At 36.5% G+C, this 15,981-nt stretch overlaps 2 protein-coding genes across 4 annotated transcripts; both read left to right on the plus strand.

Moving 5' to 3' along the window:
- Positions 1 to 10,826: 10,826 nt before the first annotated feature.
- Positions 10,827 to 14,249, plus strand: LOC145125159 (uncharacterized). Of its 3 annotated transcripts, XR_013715838.1 has the most exons (11): positions 10,829 to 11,185; positions 11,261 to 11,378; positions 11,714 to 12,159; positions 12,235 to 12,357; positions 12,513 to 12,674; positions 12,836 to 12,909; positions 13,259 to 13,515; positions 13,661 to 13,730; positions 13,816 to 13,872; positions 14,036 to 14,103; positions 14,204 to 14,249. XR_013715838.1 is itself a non-coding variant. In XM_079060650.1 (10 exons), exons 3-9 carry the CDS (start codon positions 11,752 to 11,754, stop codon positions 13,856 to 13,858), a joined length of 1,137 nt encoding a protein of 378 aa, XP_078916776.1. In that variant the 5' UTR covers positions 10,829 to 11,185; positions 11,261 to 11,378; positions 11,714 to 11,751; the 3' UTR covers positions 13,859 to 13,872; positions 14,036 to 14,104. The 3 variants fall into 3 exon arrangements, 1 of the variants encoding a protein (XP_078916776.1); XR_013715839.1 differs by lacking the exon at positions 14,204 to 14,249 and having other exon boundaries at positions 10,827 to 11,185; positions 13,816 to 13,944; positions 14,036 to 14,104; XM_079060650.1 differs by lacking the exon at positions 14,204 to 14,249 and having other exon boundaries at positions 14,036 to 14,104.
- LOC145127153 (SMR domain-containing protein At5g58720-like) lies at positions 14,042 to 14,738 on the plus strand. Its single transcript, XM_079062403.1, has 4 exons — positions 14,042 to 14,103; positions 14,204 to 14,313; positions 14,444 to 14,514; positions 14,628 to 14,738. The coding sequence occupies exons 1-4, from the start codon at positions 14,042 to 14,044 to the stop codon at positions 14,736 to 14,738; spliced, it is 354 nt and encodes a 117-aa protein (XP_078918529.1).
- Positions 14,739 to 15,981: the final 1,243 nt, after the last annotated feature.

Raw genomic sequence — 15,981 nt, forward strand, 5'->3', positions numbered from 1 at the left:
CAAAAAGGCCTAAAACCACCTGATTCATAAAAAAAACGAATGGCTCAATTTCCAAATTGGGCCCAACCCCATATGGGCCTTATCCTAAAGCCCACTAATACCTTAGTCAATAACCAATCTCAGAAAACCCAAAGATACCACAAGGCTCAAGCCCATTAGGCCCACAAAGGCCCAAATCCATTGGGCCCACGAGGCCCAATAAAGAAACCACATAACCTAGACCAAGAAGAATTCCAATTCCAAAAACAATTCCTCCATCCAGAAGTCCAACTCTCAAAGTCGAAGACCCAACTCCAAGGCCCAATGTCCAAAGGTGACAACCAAGCCCAAAATGGCACTGGGCCATCTACGTTGGGCGTACACATTGGTACGCTGAGCATATACACGAAGCCATCAGTCTGCGGGGCGTACTTATGTTTATGCGGGGCGTACCCGCAAACTCTCCAAAACTTGTTTCATGACTTAATTCGTTAAGTCTTTCCATAGAAACCTCAGAATACCTCCCAACTAAGCTCCTAATGCATAAAGTCGGCACCTTTATGCATTTACATGACTCATGAGACCCAACAACCATTTTAATCCATTAAAACCCAACAATAACATGCATTAACTCAAAAACTCCACAAAGCTTGCACCTTTCTGAATGAGGGACCTTTAAAGTGTCCAGATCTACTAGATTGAGCTCCTAAAACAACCCTAGCTCACCAAGACCAAGCAAAAGGGACTAAAATGGCCCAAAATCAACCCAAAGTATATCTATGAAATGAGAAGACAAGCTCAAAGCTTTTTACCTCCAATGGACCGCAAAAGATGGAAAACCTCTGGATCTACAAGCTCCCTTCCAGGTGGTGATTCTTCAACAAGCCCCAAGTTCTTCAAAGTATACAAAAATGCTCAAAGATCAATCACAATGACTTAAATGCTCCAAAATATGGCTAAAGGCCGTCTTCTAGGGTTTAGGAGGCTGAGGGATGGATACAAGATGAGGCTCATGAAAGAAATGAGGTTTAAATATGGTCAAGGGTCCTAATTTAGGGTTTCATGGTTGAAGGGTTTACGCCCCGCGTACCCCTTGGTACGCTGAGTGTACTCAAAGACCACCCACGTTAACTTATTTTTATACGTTGGGCGTAGCCAACCAAACACGCGCATGCATCCTTGCATGCATGGGACTGATTTGCCAAATATTTCCATTAGGGGCCAATTCTGCCAATATCTTCAAAATACCATAACTCCCTCACCCTAAGTCCGTTTCCAACGAACCTTATATCCACAAAAAGGTGGCGAGAAGCCCTATGCTCCTAACAGCACACCCAAACCTTAAAACCTCCTGAACAAAACCCAAACTCCATAAAAGACCGAGATATCAAATTACGATTATACCATTGGCTTCCGAAGACACAAACAAATACTTGGATCACTTATACCATGACACCTACATCCGAAATGGGCCAAATCCTTCCTTTCCCGAAGCCCAAAGCCTCATGACAATTGATGACTGGGCCGCAACCGCAAGCAACGAAGTAAATCCGAAACCGAGTGTTACACACTGGCTACAACAAGCTTCCTTATCCAACATATTCTTGTTGCGAAGATGACTCTTGCATTCCTGAACACATACATCTGATGATAACTTGCTCTGTACCTTCGTCCTGACCAAATCCTGAACCCAAGTTCCGCATACCCGAACCGCAAATCCCTAAGACCCATTCTTCTGAAATCATAAACTCAAACATAACAATGATCCTTCAACCATAATAGCTAGTTCTCCCCCACTTAGGGTTCAGACTACCATAAAATGACGTTGCAGACATACCACATCTCAAACCGGTCTTCCAGATAAGGACTAAGCGAACACAAGGCTATCCCGGACCTCAAATGAAAACCTCGAAAACCTCCCAATCATGACCACCTCTAATATCAGAATCCAATGCGGATGCACAAACAATTATTTTGTCCACTCATGACAACAATTCTCCATATAGGAAAAAAATGAACTGCCACACACCTTGCCTAATTCCCAGCACACAACTCATCGCGAGCATTACTCATAATTATAAGGAGCGTCATTCTCTTAGTCAAGATACATCAGAGACAACAAAAGTTTCTCTTACTCTAAACACAGCCTACGGTATGCAAAATGGCATATAAAAATTATTTGAATGATGACCTAGTCAATCATAGAGGACCCCTGAACCTTAGATGAGGTTATTGGAAGCTTCACAATGTCACAACTTCAAACTTAGAGAGAGCGATCCATATCCTCTGAAATATGAAGTACCCAACACTGGACAGGAACATACTTATTCTAGACATAATTATCATTACAAAACTGGGGCTCAATATATATACTAGTGATTTCTTACGACTCGATCTTGACCTCATGTGGGACGATGGGTGTTGGGGCCTGCACCCCCTCCGCTATCAATGCATGACAGCTTGACTTGAAATGACCCGACTGGCGGCAATGAAAACATATATGATCCTTCTTGCAATCTCGGTGCACATGCCCTCTTTCTCCACATTTGAAACACCTGAACTTGTGACAAGAAAACCCGTGAGTTCCCCCACACTTTCCATATATCTCATAGCTCTCCTGACTTCTAGTACCCTGGTCAGCTGCATCGAACCCTCCACCTCCTCTAATTGTTCTGAATCGTGTGTCCTCCTTCTCTTTCTAGGCCGTGCCTCCACATCCAGATTGCATTCTCTAGTAACCTCAACAATTTCTCTTGCAGCACGTAGGATTGAGGTTTGCTCCTCGAATTTGACAATCAGCATGTCAGTGATCCGACCAATGATACCAGGCAACTCCTCCAGTAATATCTTTGAAATCTCTGTGGAAATCCATTCACAAAATGTGGCGTCTTCCGTACCATCACAAAAGACTCTCATCCCCGTCCAGCCATTGGCATCCCATACAATAAGACCAAATTGTCATCCCATAACCAAAAATGTTATCATCAATCCATCATTCTTTAGTTACTTCCTTAAAAGTTGTGCGCATTACTCCTCTACCGGCCTCTTAATTTTCTCGTGACTCTCCTCGAGTTGAGTATGGATCATGTGCTTTTAGTAGTAAGGGCCCAATACTACCTTCCACACATATCCATACTTTCTTCAAGAATTATCCTGGACCCTTCAAGTTACTCCCTTAACTATACATACAACCCTCAACAAGATAATGCTCCCAACACCAAATCTCTTCCTAGGTTTTCCTAGGGCAACCACCACACCACTCCCCGCCATCAGCTGTGGAAGGAACTCCCCCTTAACATCTTCTAACTAGCTAACAAATACAATTAGATATCACTGACACCAAATAATTCTTCTAATGAAAGGTCTCACACTACAACGGTTGGACTCAGACAAGAGCTACGCAATAGAGTTAAAACCTAACATTCTCAAATTATTTAGTTTCAATAATATGTAACTTAGCATACTCGCTTACTAGTTAGCTGAAGTTAATGGGAACTCCTAAAAGCACGAAGCAAGCAACATTCGAGCATCGAGTACCCGGAACAAGCATAACCTAAACATACCATCCTATCACTGATTGATCAGTAATAGCATGCAAGTCTACAAGCTCATACAGTAGGCATATAAAGACATCTCTCCTAGCATTCTATCATGAAAATCCTGAGTATATCCTTAGCCCTAACTAGCATGCGATTCACAGATTCATAAATCAAAGCATATCATAAAACATGTATGGGTATTTTGGGAAAACTTACTTGAGCTCGGTCGGTTGCATGCACCACACCGTTTTCTTTTATTAGAAAACCCTTTTTATAAAACATTTCTTTTGGAAAAATTTTACCAAACCCTCAGTTTGAGTTCAAATACACATTAGAGTATGTCTGAATCCCTCAAACTAAGGCTCTGATACCAACTTGTAACGTCCCAAAAATTAAGACAAAAATTTTTCGTTTTTAAAATTAATAAAACTATTATCCAAAACATCATGATAAAAACCATGGTGAAACAAAGTGTATCAACTACATCACAAAACATCAGAGTAACATAAAATGCAGAATGAGGTGGTGTGTGCACTGCAATCATCTCGGGCTTTTCCCTTTCGAACCAGAAGTACATGAAAACATAAACTGAAAAACGTAAGCACAAAGCTTAGTGAGTTTCCCCGAATACCACAAACCATACATAATAAACATATAATGGGCACCGCGTGTCATCGGGCCCCGCCCGACATCGAGCCCCGCTCGGTATACAGATCTGTCAGTCATCGGGCCCCGCTCGGTATACATATAAACATATAAATAGATAAACACATAACACATGCAATAATCACAAAGATAAATAGCATACAGAACCCGGTAAACATACAAACACATAACATATGCAAGAGTCATGCAGACATCTAGCATCCTAAACATAACAAACCATGGGCCGACATTGGTGCCTTTAACACGCTAAACACAGTGAGGCAACTCACCTCTAGCTGCTGAAAAACTCAAATGAATCTAGGTCTGATGGACAGGAAAATCCTTGCGCTATCATCATCAAAATAATATCCAATTAATAATCAGATCTCAACCCATAACCAAGAATCTAAGCTACATATCCCATAACGAGGGTAAAAGACCATTTTACCCTTTTTCTTACTTGGCCCAAAACCAAGGCCCAAACCAACTACTCAACAGACCCAAATCCTAAATGGTAACCCAACGCGCAATATGGCACAATCTTCCAAATTGTACCCAAAACCCATCATAGGCCTAAATCCAAGGAAGCCCAATATACTAGTCAAAAGCCCAAATCAGAAGTCTAATGGCCCAACAAGTCCCAAACTTAAAAGCCCAAACTATGGCCCAAACCGAGAATGCCAGGCCCAAATGTCCATCTGCTGAGTACGCGGGATATACTCAGCTCGTACGCTTAGTGTACTCAGTTCGGGTCAGTACGTGAAGCATACCAGCTGGGTATGCCCAACATACTCCCTAGACTACCAAACCACTTCATTAACCACTTAAACAGTTAAGACCTTTTGCTATACTCTCAGATCCGGTCCCTAAGGGTGACTTAATAAACTTGGAAACTTTACACCCATGCATAGCTTAATGGGACCCAATACTCAAAAAGAAGCTTAACAAAGCTCTTAACACTTGCATGGACCAATATCTTTCATAAAGTTTGCATTTTTGTGAACAAGGAACCTTCATGGAGCTAAGATCTAACATCCATTGCTTCTGGAGTAGATCAAAAGCCCAACTTTAACTCAAAAGACTCAAAAATGCCTAAATAACACCATAAAATAGATCTAGCACAAATGACCATCAATGTCAATCTTTTTTACCTCAAAAAGCTTGCAAAGGTGAAGGTAACTCTGGATCTACAAGCTCAAGCTATTCCTCCAAATGTTCCTCTTCTTCTTCTTCACCACAAAATACCAACAAATTCACTTTCAATCTCAAATCTCACCAAATGCACTTAGGGTTTCATTTTTAGGGTATAGGGAGATGGAGGCTGGTCAATAAATGTCCAAGAGGTGGTTTAAGATGTTTAAATAGGGCAAAGACCCTAAAATTAGGGTTTTCATCTGGCTGGAGTACGCAGGGCGTACTCCCAGTACGCCCAATGTACTCCATAAGATGCCCACGATCCTTTTACCTAGTAGCCCAACGTACTCCCTTGTACACCCTGGGTACAAAGCTTAGCCTTTAAACCACTAAACTTCCAAAGACCATAACTTCTTTGTTTTAAGTCTGATTTCGACTATCTTTATATCCACAGAAAGGTAAAGAGGATCTCTACACATCTATCAACTCACCCTTTCCTTAAAGCTTTTCGAATTAAAATCTGAAATACATAAAAGATTGATATCGCCAGTCATAAGTTCAATCCACGAGTAAGAACTTCGAACTAACACTTTACCGATATACCCTTGGACTCCAAGACACAAACCGAACCCCCAGATCATCTAACCTACATTATCCGCACTCAAGAGGGCCTAAGGCTCTTTTGTAAAGGCCCTAAGCCTTGTGATAACCGGTCTTTGGGTCACGACCCCGAATTATGAAACGATTCGAAACAGGGTGTTACATAAGATGACTATATAGAATATCTTATATATTATTGAGTTATTTGTTTTCTATAATTAACACCTTTTCATCACTTTTAATAATATTTTTTACAAAAATAATATTAAATATAATAACATTCATAACTCCAATAAATATAATATGATAAGATAAGATATAGAGCTTAAATACCAAGAGAGATTTTTTCAAAGGAATTTCTTCATGACCCGGACGGTGAGGATTAAGAACCAAGAAATATAGCAAACAAATTCACCATTCTGTTACCAACTATTTCTTGGTATATGGTGTTGATTAGACAAAGGAAAGAAGAGTGGATGTTGTTAAGAAGAAAAGAGATGTTCCAAATTCCATTTTTTTTTCTCATGAAGAGCCCCATATATGTATACGGACTTTGGACGTCCATCATCCTACTGCTATGGACAAGAGGGAACATCGGTTGTCCTGATTTTCCTATGGGTCAAAAGCTAATCAACTGATTGAAGGGGTATTTAATATTTATCTTTGATTCCTTGGACCCACAATACAACCCTTATCCTTGACCTTATGTTTATCTCTCCTGCTCCACTTAGGCTGGAAGGAGTGGTAACACTCCTAGCACATTGCAACGTAGGTTTTTTATTGCCACATGGGGGTTTTTTTTTGCAACATGGGTTTTTTTTATTTCCACATAAGCTTGGCATGTAAAGGTTGAAAAAAGGTAGGGAGTGGTAGTGTATGATTTTAATAGATTTTGTGTTGAAAAAAAGAAGAATACAAAATACCCCACAACCAATCACCATCCACTTATCTTTCTTTCACATCTCGTTACGCCCGTAGCGAGCCCCCTAGCGAGAGCTAGGGACAATATTCTTTCTTCCTAGCGATCCCTTAGCGACTTGCTTAGCGCGTCCACTCCCATTAGCCTTACAGAGCCGCATCCAAAATACAGCGAGTGATCTCTGATGTAATGAACTCGCGTATCCTCTCATCAATCGTCTCAGCTCCAGAGCCCGAACCTGAAGCTGAACCAGAAGCAGAACCTCCTCCTCGAGTTCTCACCACCATACTTAAAGGTAACCATACAAATGATCAAAACATACCCGAAGAATTCCTCATTCTACAAGCTTCTTAGAATCCTCGTGACTTTCCTTGATTCAAGTACGGATCCAATGCTTTTAGTAGTACGAGACCAATACTACCGTCCACACATATCCGTACTTTCCTTAAGAATTATCCTGAATCCTGTAAGTCACCTATTTATAATAATACTCCCAAAACTATCTCTAAACAACGCACCATTCACACTAAAGCACTTTCTAGGCTCTCCTAGGGTTCCCACTTGTAACAAACCAAAAACCAGATAAAAATTTTCATTTTTAAAATAGGAATTTCATTCACAATTTGTTACCAAAAATTACATCAAGTCATATCAAAAGATTAGAGTATCGATATCAATAAATACGGAAAAATACTGGAGAGTAAATGTTGTGCCATCACGCCGGGCCCTTCCCTTAGTACCGGAAGTACCTGAAATCATCCAAATAAACTGTAAGCAAAAGCTTAGCGAGTTTCCCAAAATATTACACACATACAACGACAAAGAGTTATGCAACATACATATAATTGTCATGGGCTACCCCCATGGTCTTTACCTCGAATGCCATGGGCTACCCCCATGGTCTGATATCCAAGTGTCATGGGCTACCCTATGGTCTTTACCTGAAATGTCATGGGCTACCCCTATGGTCTGATATCCAAGTGTCATGGCTACCCCCATGGTCTGATATCCAAGTGTCATAGGCTACCCTATGGTTTTCATGGAAGCAAACATACAACACTATCAACCACATGTCAAATGATGGGCCTTCTAGTTTGTTGTAATTAACTAGTTATATTTCAAACATATTAATTAATATTTGTAATATTATATTATATATTAGTTGATATTAACTAATCATATATAAAAGAGGTGTTCGACAAAAGTATCTGAGCTGAAAGAGAGGTGTTCGAAAAAAGTATTTGATAGCTGAAAGATGTATGTTTTATTTGTATAAAAATGTTCGACACAAGTAGCTGAAAACTTTTAAAATATATAAAATTACATAAAATGACATATGAATATAAACTAAAATTGAAATATAATGATGATAAATTAATTTTTCTAAATTATAATTATCAAAAGTTAAAACCCATCCAACTTTTAATACCAAGTACATAGGTTAAGCTTCTCAATTGGTAAAAACGTTTTTTATGCATATTAGTAAATGATTTTTTTTTTTACCAATAACGTAAATAAGGCTTTTCAATTTTATAAGAACTCAGATCATATATTTTTTTACATATTACAAGTGTTTCGACGTTCTAAAAAACAATAATATTGTATGATATTAATTTTGGTTTATAAGTTAATATGATAAAAATTTATTTATTTGTTAGATGAAGATTAATTAAATTATAAAATCAGTTGATATAGATATTTTAAATAAAGACATTAAAATTGTTAAAGTAAATTTATATTTAATCGTATAAGATAATTACCAAAAAAATAGATATGATTTTTTTAAAGGATATTTAAGTCAATTTGTACAAATGTAAAAGATTTTTTTTTGTTATACCTAAGTTAAAGTAGTTTTTGAATTAGAAGTTTTTTGTTTAACTCAAAAAGCTAAAAGCTTATGTTGTCCAACAAAACTTTTTCTTTATTTCGAGATTATTCTTAAAAGCTAGAAGTTAAAAGTTTTTAAAAGTTTTATACCGAACATGTACAAAATATAATCTTTATTTTTCAAATTTAAATAAAAATTTAGTTACATTTTAATATTTTAAAACATGTTAAATATTTATGACAACCTATATAAGTAAGATATAACATAAGTAATTCTAATTCTAATTCTAATCAATTATATACAGTTTGTTTATTTAATAGATACTGATTTGATAAAGTTATAATTAATTTAAATTAATTATATACAAATAAATAATATTTTATTATGATTTTATGATGATACAATATTTAGAGCTATACAAATGATATAAGGAGTTTTTGACAAAAGAGGTGTTTTTGAAAAACTTATTTACCAAACAAGTATGGTTTAAAAAATATAATATGGTAATAAACTTACCCTAAACCATTGTTTACTAAACGATCGATGGAAGCCGCAAGGACGAAATTACCAACGACGCCATCTATGATTCGTCTCTTCGGCCACACCAGACTTGACCTCCGTTACTCCTACAGACCGCGATCATCTCAGCTTCAATTATTATAATAGTTTCATCCTTAATCGCATGGCGCCGACACAAAGGCTTGCCATCGGAGACGCCGGAAAACAGATAATCTAGGGTTTTTTCTTGTTAATTTTGAAAATCATTTGTGGTTCTTGAAATTCTTCGGTGAAATCTCTCTGTTTTCTTGAGTGAATCAGTTGATTTCCTTTTGAAGCTAGATTAGCAGGGATTGTTTAAGTTGAGTTTTGTATCAAAGGGTTCTTTGTGGTGCCAATGCCAATTTTGAATTGTAATTTGTTACAAACCGGTGAAAACCAAATATTAAGTCCAATTGCTATCCTAAAAAATGTTTGGATCTGATTTTTCCCTGCTTGAAAAGAATGTTAATTAGATTTGTTAATTTCTAAAAAGTGTTCATTTGATCTGTACTTAATCACCATATTCTGGTTAAAGTGGATATGTGGATATGCCCGCTAAGCATTTGTTAAAATGCCCATATTGAAAAAAAAAATCTTTACCTCATAGACCCTATTCACCATTGAATGTTGTAACATCCTGGAATATGAAAGGTGGCAGGTTTATTAGGAGTGCCCATGGAAAGTTTCACAAATCCAAGGTTGAGAAGTGAGAAAGGAAATGAAGATGACAAGAAGGGCTCAATTCGTTTTCATTTTGTAACTTTATTATCCAAGCTTCACATATGTTTTGTGAAGCATTTTTGTAACTTCTTTTAGAACGTTTTGAATAAGTTAATTGCTTTTATTTGTAAATATTGTTTGTAATTTGGTTTTTGTAAGAAGCCTTTGTTGGTTTATATTTAAAAAATTATTGATTATAATGATGTTTGTAAAAAATTGGTAACATTCACAACAAAAACTAATATATATATATATATATATATATATATATATATATATATATATATATATTATATTGAAAAAAATAAATAATTACTAAAGTGAAATTTTCATCACTATGTGATATGAATATTGGCTTTATTTTTGTTCATGTCAACAAAGCAAGGTTGTAAAAATCGTTCGATGTTAGCTAGTCGGTGGCTGGGGTAAAAGGATTAATCGGCTAGGCGGAGATTAATCGGGGGATTAATCGGTGACCATTAATTGCTAGTTTGTTGAACTTTAAAAAATTAAATATGACTAATATCTTATAAAAGTTCGTAAATACCACTAATATGATAACAAAATAGGTTAATATGATTAATACAACACAAATCATATCTTAAATAGTTTCTATTGAAATATAATTTATTCAAAATGTTAAAATTTTATCGGGTTCTACTGCTACACTTATTGTGTATGCAGGGATTAATCGTTAGGCGCTTTTTAATCGGTCGAGTAGCGCCTAGGGATTAATCGGAGATTAATCTGGACCTAGTCGGGATTTTTGCAACACTGCAACAAAGGAAAGAAAATGACTCTTTTAATAACCCATTTTGTAAATAAATTTATTTGGTAAAAAACTCATGATATAGGGTTAAAGACAAATGAACACTGTTTGTGCCTACTCAGCTTCATGGCGTGAAAAGTTTGGAATTGGACGCGGTCAGCGCCGCGCCCGCTAGGGGCCTTCTCTATCGCCTTTCTTCTCCGACACTATTACATTCGACACCATTTTTCTCACTCTTTTTCTCCTCATTTCTATCCGCTTTCCCTCTCTCTTACTTCTTTACTCTCGCATTTTCATCTGCGCTAGCCGCCCCCTCGCCAGTCGCCAGTCGACAGTCGCCACCGCCCTCACCTCCGGTGAAACCTCATAAGACGCTCTCGTCTTCTTCTCTTCTTAGCATCCCACCACTCGTTTCTGTTCATGTAATCGTTTTTAATAATCCGAACCTTATAACTTTCTAGTTTTCAGCCTTCAAGCAGAGTGGAATGATCAGTTGCGAATCACGGATTCAGGTGAATTTTTTTTTATCATAAAAGTTTTTAATTAATTTGATTAATATTTTTTGATATCTGTTTTCGATTCACTAGACGATCGGTGTAATTCAAGCCGGTGATAATACGCTTTTGATTTCTGCTTTCGATTCTCTACACGATCGCTGTAATTCAATCCGGCTACGGGATTTTACAACTTGGTTCTTGCAAGACTGTGAGTATCTTTTTTCAAAAGTAGCGATTTTTGATTATTTTTCATGCAACTTCCGTTCTTTTCGATCTGGTGTTACTTTAGCTATTTAATGAAGTTATTGTTGAATTATTTTTAGATCTAGGATAAAAAGACACGTAAGAAGTGAAATAAATGCGCCTTTTTGTAGGAAATCTTGAACTGTACTTTTATATATATGAAAGACTCGACAAAGGACAAATTTTAAATGTAGGACCTATTTGCAAATTACGTGAATTGACAAACACGTTCATTTTTCAATCATACACATGATAGAATTTAAATTTGATTCTAATAATTAGAATTTATATAAATTGCAGTGTATACAAACCGTTAGTGCAGACAAACATTTCTCTTAATGGGTCATCCACATAAGGGAAGCAATAAGAGAAGAGGCAAGAAACAAAGCCAACCAATTTCAAATTTGAAGCAACACCCTACCCTTGGTCAGACTGCTGAGGAATCTATGGTTTTGAGCAGTTTGATGAAAACAGAAGAGAGTGGGTTGTTTAACTCTACCATAGTGGAAGAGGATGCTGATGCTGCAGTATTGATAGGGGATATGACAGATACAACGACCCTTTTGAGTGACGAAGACGATAATTGGACAGATACTTCTTTTGATTTCACAGATAATGCTTCGTGCTCAAACTCTGATATTTCGTATATATCTGGTAATACGGACAAGCATATTGTTGCTTCTAGGATGATGTCAGATGTATCAGGGAATTCTTCTAACAAGATAATGCTAACATGGGTTCTGAAGGTAAGTGAACCTACATGGCTACATGTTATTTTCTTGATTTTGTGGCCACTCAATTAATTTTCATATTGTTTTCAGGCATGGGAAGCAATTACTTGTTTAAGTGAGCCCTCATCCGAGCTTTCCAAGAACACACAACATCACAACTCAAACACAACGATTGAAGATGTTAGAGTTTGTTTTGAAAAATGTGGCATACAAGTAAGTTTGTTATATGCTTTTCATTCTGAAGGTTCTAAATATGGATCATCTGTTTGGGAATGATGCATGATCACCATGAACTTTTTGGAAATTTGTGATGGTAAGTTTTCGTTATCTAATAATATATTCTTGTGACTATGAATCCTTTGTGACAGGACCCCCGTAGAAAGTCATATCTACCTTTGTCATCTAATAATGATCTTCAGACATGGCCTGCTTTAACTCCTATCAAGCCCTCATTTGAGTTTTCGAAGAGTAGAGATCAACACAATTCAAACATAAAAGTTGTTTCTGATGTTCTTGAAAAAAGTTACGGTGTAAGTAACTTGTTCTTTATGTATATTTAAATTATATGAATTTTATTCTAATGGTTTTACATATGGATGATGATGATGATGTGCTTAATAATCGTGCATGATCAACATGAATTTTTTCTGTTATATAATATATTCTTATGGCTATGAATCCTTTATGACAGTTAACTGGTGGGGCTTCTTACATTGCCTCATCATCTAATAGTGATCTCCACGAGGGTAATATGTCATTCAAGAGGTTGTAATTAATTTGTCATATACTATATTACCTTGTTTTGTATTGATATAAGATGATTTTGGTGTTAATCAAATTTCATTTGGATGATTGCGGGAGGGAGATTTGTGAATTAGTTTATTAGAATTTTTTTTGTTGCTGGAAAAAAACGAAGATTTGCAATATGTTGTTTTGTATTGATATCAGATGACTTTGGTGTTAATAAAATTTCATTTGTATGAATACGGGAGGGAGATTTGTGAATCAATTAGAATTTATTTTTGTTAGTGGAATAAAATCAAGATTTGATGTTTATCAATATTGTGAAAAGTAGTCCAACATCTTATTTTGACCATTTGTAATTTTCGTTTAGGAGTTGGCGTGAAGTTCTTGTTGGCCCTGGAACTTCCTCTGAACAGACTCGGACTCGGGACATTAAAGGAAAGAGTCCATTACATGATCCAGATAGTTGGGTGAAGATAGTAAAAAAAGGGTCACACACTCGGGACTCTAAAGGAAAGAGTGCATTACATGATCCAGATAGTTGGGTGAAGGTAGTAAAAAAAGGGTCACACATGCAAAAACTTGACTATCCTTCAAAAGACACCGCAAAAAAGCAGCATATTCCTGGTAAGTAAAATATAAATATTGTTTCGCTTCGGAAATTTCAACGATCCATTAGGTTTAGGCTCGGTATTTTAAAAGAAGCCCCGACCATTTATGTGTGTTTAATAATTGATGTAATTTTGATATTAATTTGTTTGTGTGTGTGAAGGGGATGATTATAAGAAGTACAGGATAACGCAAATCAACACTGGGAAATCCAAAAGTCCCTCGTTGAGCAGGCAATAATGTTTACTGTATCGCTTTTGGGCTTTCATTAATGTTCTTCCATATAAGCTGAGCTTTCATTTTCATTCTATACTGCAGGCTAAAATTGCATATGCAAGTGGAAAATGGGATGATGGGGTAACTCTCTCGGATCAGGTTGGTACATGGTAGAAAGAGAGGGAGAAGTCTCCATCTGTAAATGCTACTAAAACACCTTTCTCTTGAGTGGTTGGTGAGAATTCATAAGAGAGGTCTTAGGTTTTAAGCCTGAGCATCACCTTGCTTACGTAGTGACTTGAGTTTATAACTTTTTATGCAGGCAAGGATGTGGAAGGAAAAAGCTGAGCAAGCTGATGAAAAGGCTAGCCAGGATATTTTTGATTCAAGGTTTGTCACTGTGTATGTGTATTGGAGGTGGCAACAAAGCCAACCTGTTATTTACATATACATATACATATATATATGTTGATATTGTCATTGAATACAGGAACAAAAATAACATTGTAGATTTGATGACAATCGATTTACATGGACAACATGTGAAAGAGGGAATGACCATACTAAAATATCACCTTGCATTTGGTGTATATGGTCGCTGTAAGTATCTGTTTCGTCATATATATATATATATATATATATATATATATATATATATATATATATATATATATACACACACACACACATATTGTGATTTCGATTGTTTTTTAATCGCTGTGATATACAGCTCTGCGGCGGCTCCGCGTCATCACCGGATATGGGAGTGGAGGAACTGGGCAGTCGATGCTGAAGCAGGCGGTATGAAATCATGTCTTTTTTATTCTAGAAATGAGCATTAACTTATTAACTGTTTCAAGGATCAATCATCTCATGTTTTTGTGCAGCTTAAGATGTCTGAATGTTTGTTATAGGTTGTTGATCTCTTAAAAATGGAGAAATTTGAGTGGGAGAAAGAAAACAAAGGTAGTCTTCTAATCAAATTCGACATGAAGAAGAGAAAGTTGGGGTTTGTGAAATTGTAGTTACTCTCATTAATCTTTTTTCCTTTCATTTTTTCTTTGGACAATTTGTTGTATGAGAATGAAACAAATATGTGCTCCATTTCCCAAAACACTTTTGATCATCGGTTAACTTACACTTTTCAGAAATGATATTTACGCAATGATCAACGGTTATTTTTATAGAAGTATCAAATAAAATTAATTGGAAAACATAATAAGTAAGATGGCTCTATAAGATTAGAGAACATCTTTATTGAGTTATTTGTTTTCTATATTCCACACCTTTTTATCACTTGTAATAATATTTTTTACAAAAATAATATTAAATACAATAACATTCATAACTCCAATAAATATGATAAGATAAGATATAGAACCTTAAATACCAAGAGAGGTTTTTTCACCGGAGTTTCTTTATGTGTGAGGATTTGATTTAGAACCAAGAAATATCAAAAAACCAATTCACCATTCGGTTACCAGCTTTTTCTTGGTGTATGGTGTTGATTAAACAAAGGAAAGAAGGATAGATGGTGTTAAGAAGAACAGAGATGTTCCAACTTCCGATCTTTCTGATGAGGAGATGTTCCGACGTATACGTATACGGACTTCGGACGTCCACCATGCTGCTGCTATGGACAAGAGGGTTGTCCTGACTTTGGACACGTCAAAAGCTAATCAAGTGAGTGAAGGGGTACTTAATAGTTAATATTTATCTTTTGATTCCTTGGCCCCACAACACAACCTTATCCTAAATTCCTAATTCTCGTCTCTATTTTCTCCGAGTCCACTTAAGGAGCCAAATACTTTGACTGGCTGGCTGTTTTGTATAGCCCACTAAATCGTCCAGCCTTCTTCCTACTCCAGTTGGGCCCACTTTAAGACCCAACAAATACTCTAAATATCGACAGCACCATGCATTCAACCACATAATGTACGTTTTACAAACCTTCTTTTAAATCCTCTAAAACATTATCTAATGATTTTCGTGACACTATTGCAAGAAGGACACATACAAAAGCGGATTAAATGATCTAGTATCATTTCTTGCAATAGTGTCACGAAAATCATTAGATAATGTTTTAGAGGATTTAAAAGAAGGATTATAAAACGTACATTATGTGGTTGAATGCATGGTGCTGTCGATATTTAGAGTATTTGTTGGGTCTTAAAGTGGGCCCAACTGGAGTAGGAAGAAGGCTGGACGATTTAGTGGGCTATACAAAACAGCCAGCCAGTCAAAGTATTTGGCTCCTTAAGTGGACTC

The sequence above is a fragment of the Lactuca virosa genome, chromosome 7 (assembly GCF_052849685.1).
Source record: "Lactuca virosa cultivar CGN04683 chromosome 7, Lactuca_virosa_CGN04683_v6, whole genome shotgun sequence".
NCBI lineage: Eukaryota > Viridiplantae > Streptophyta > Magnoliopsida > Asterales > Asteraceae > Lactuca > Lactuca virosa.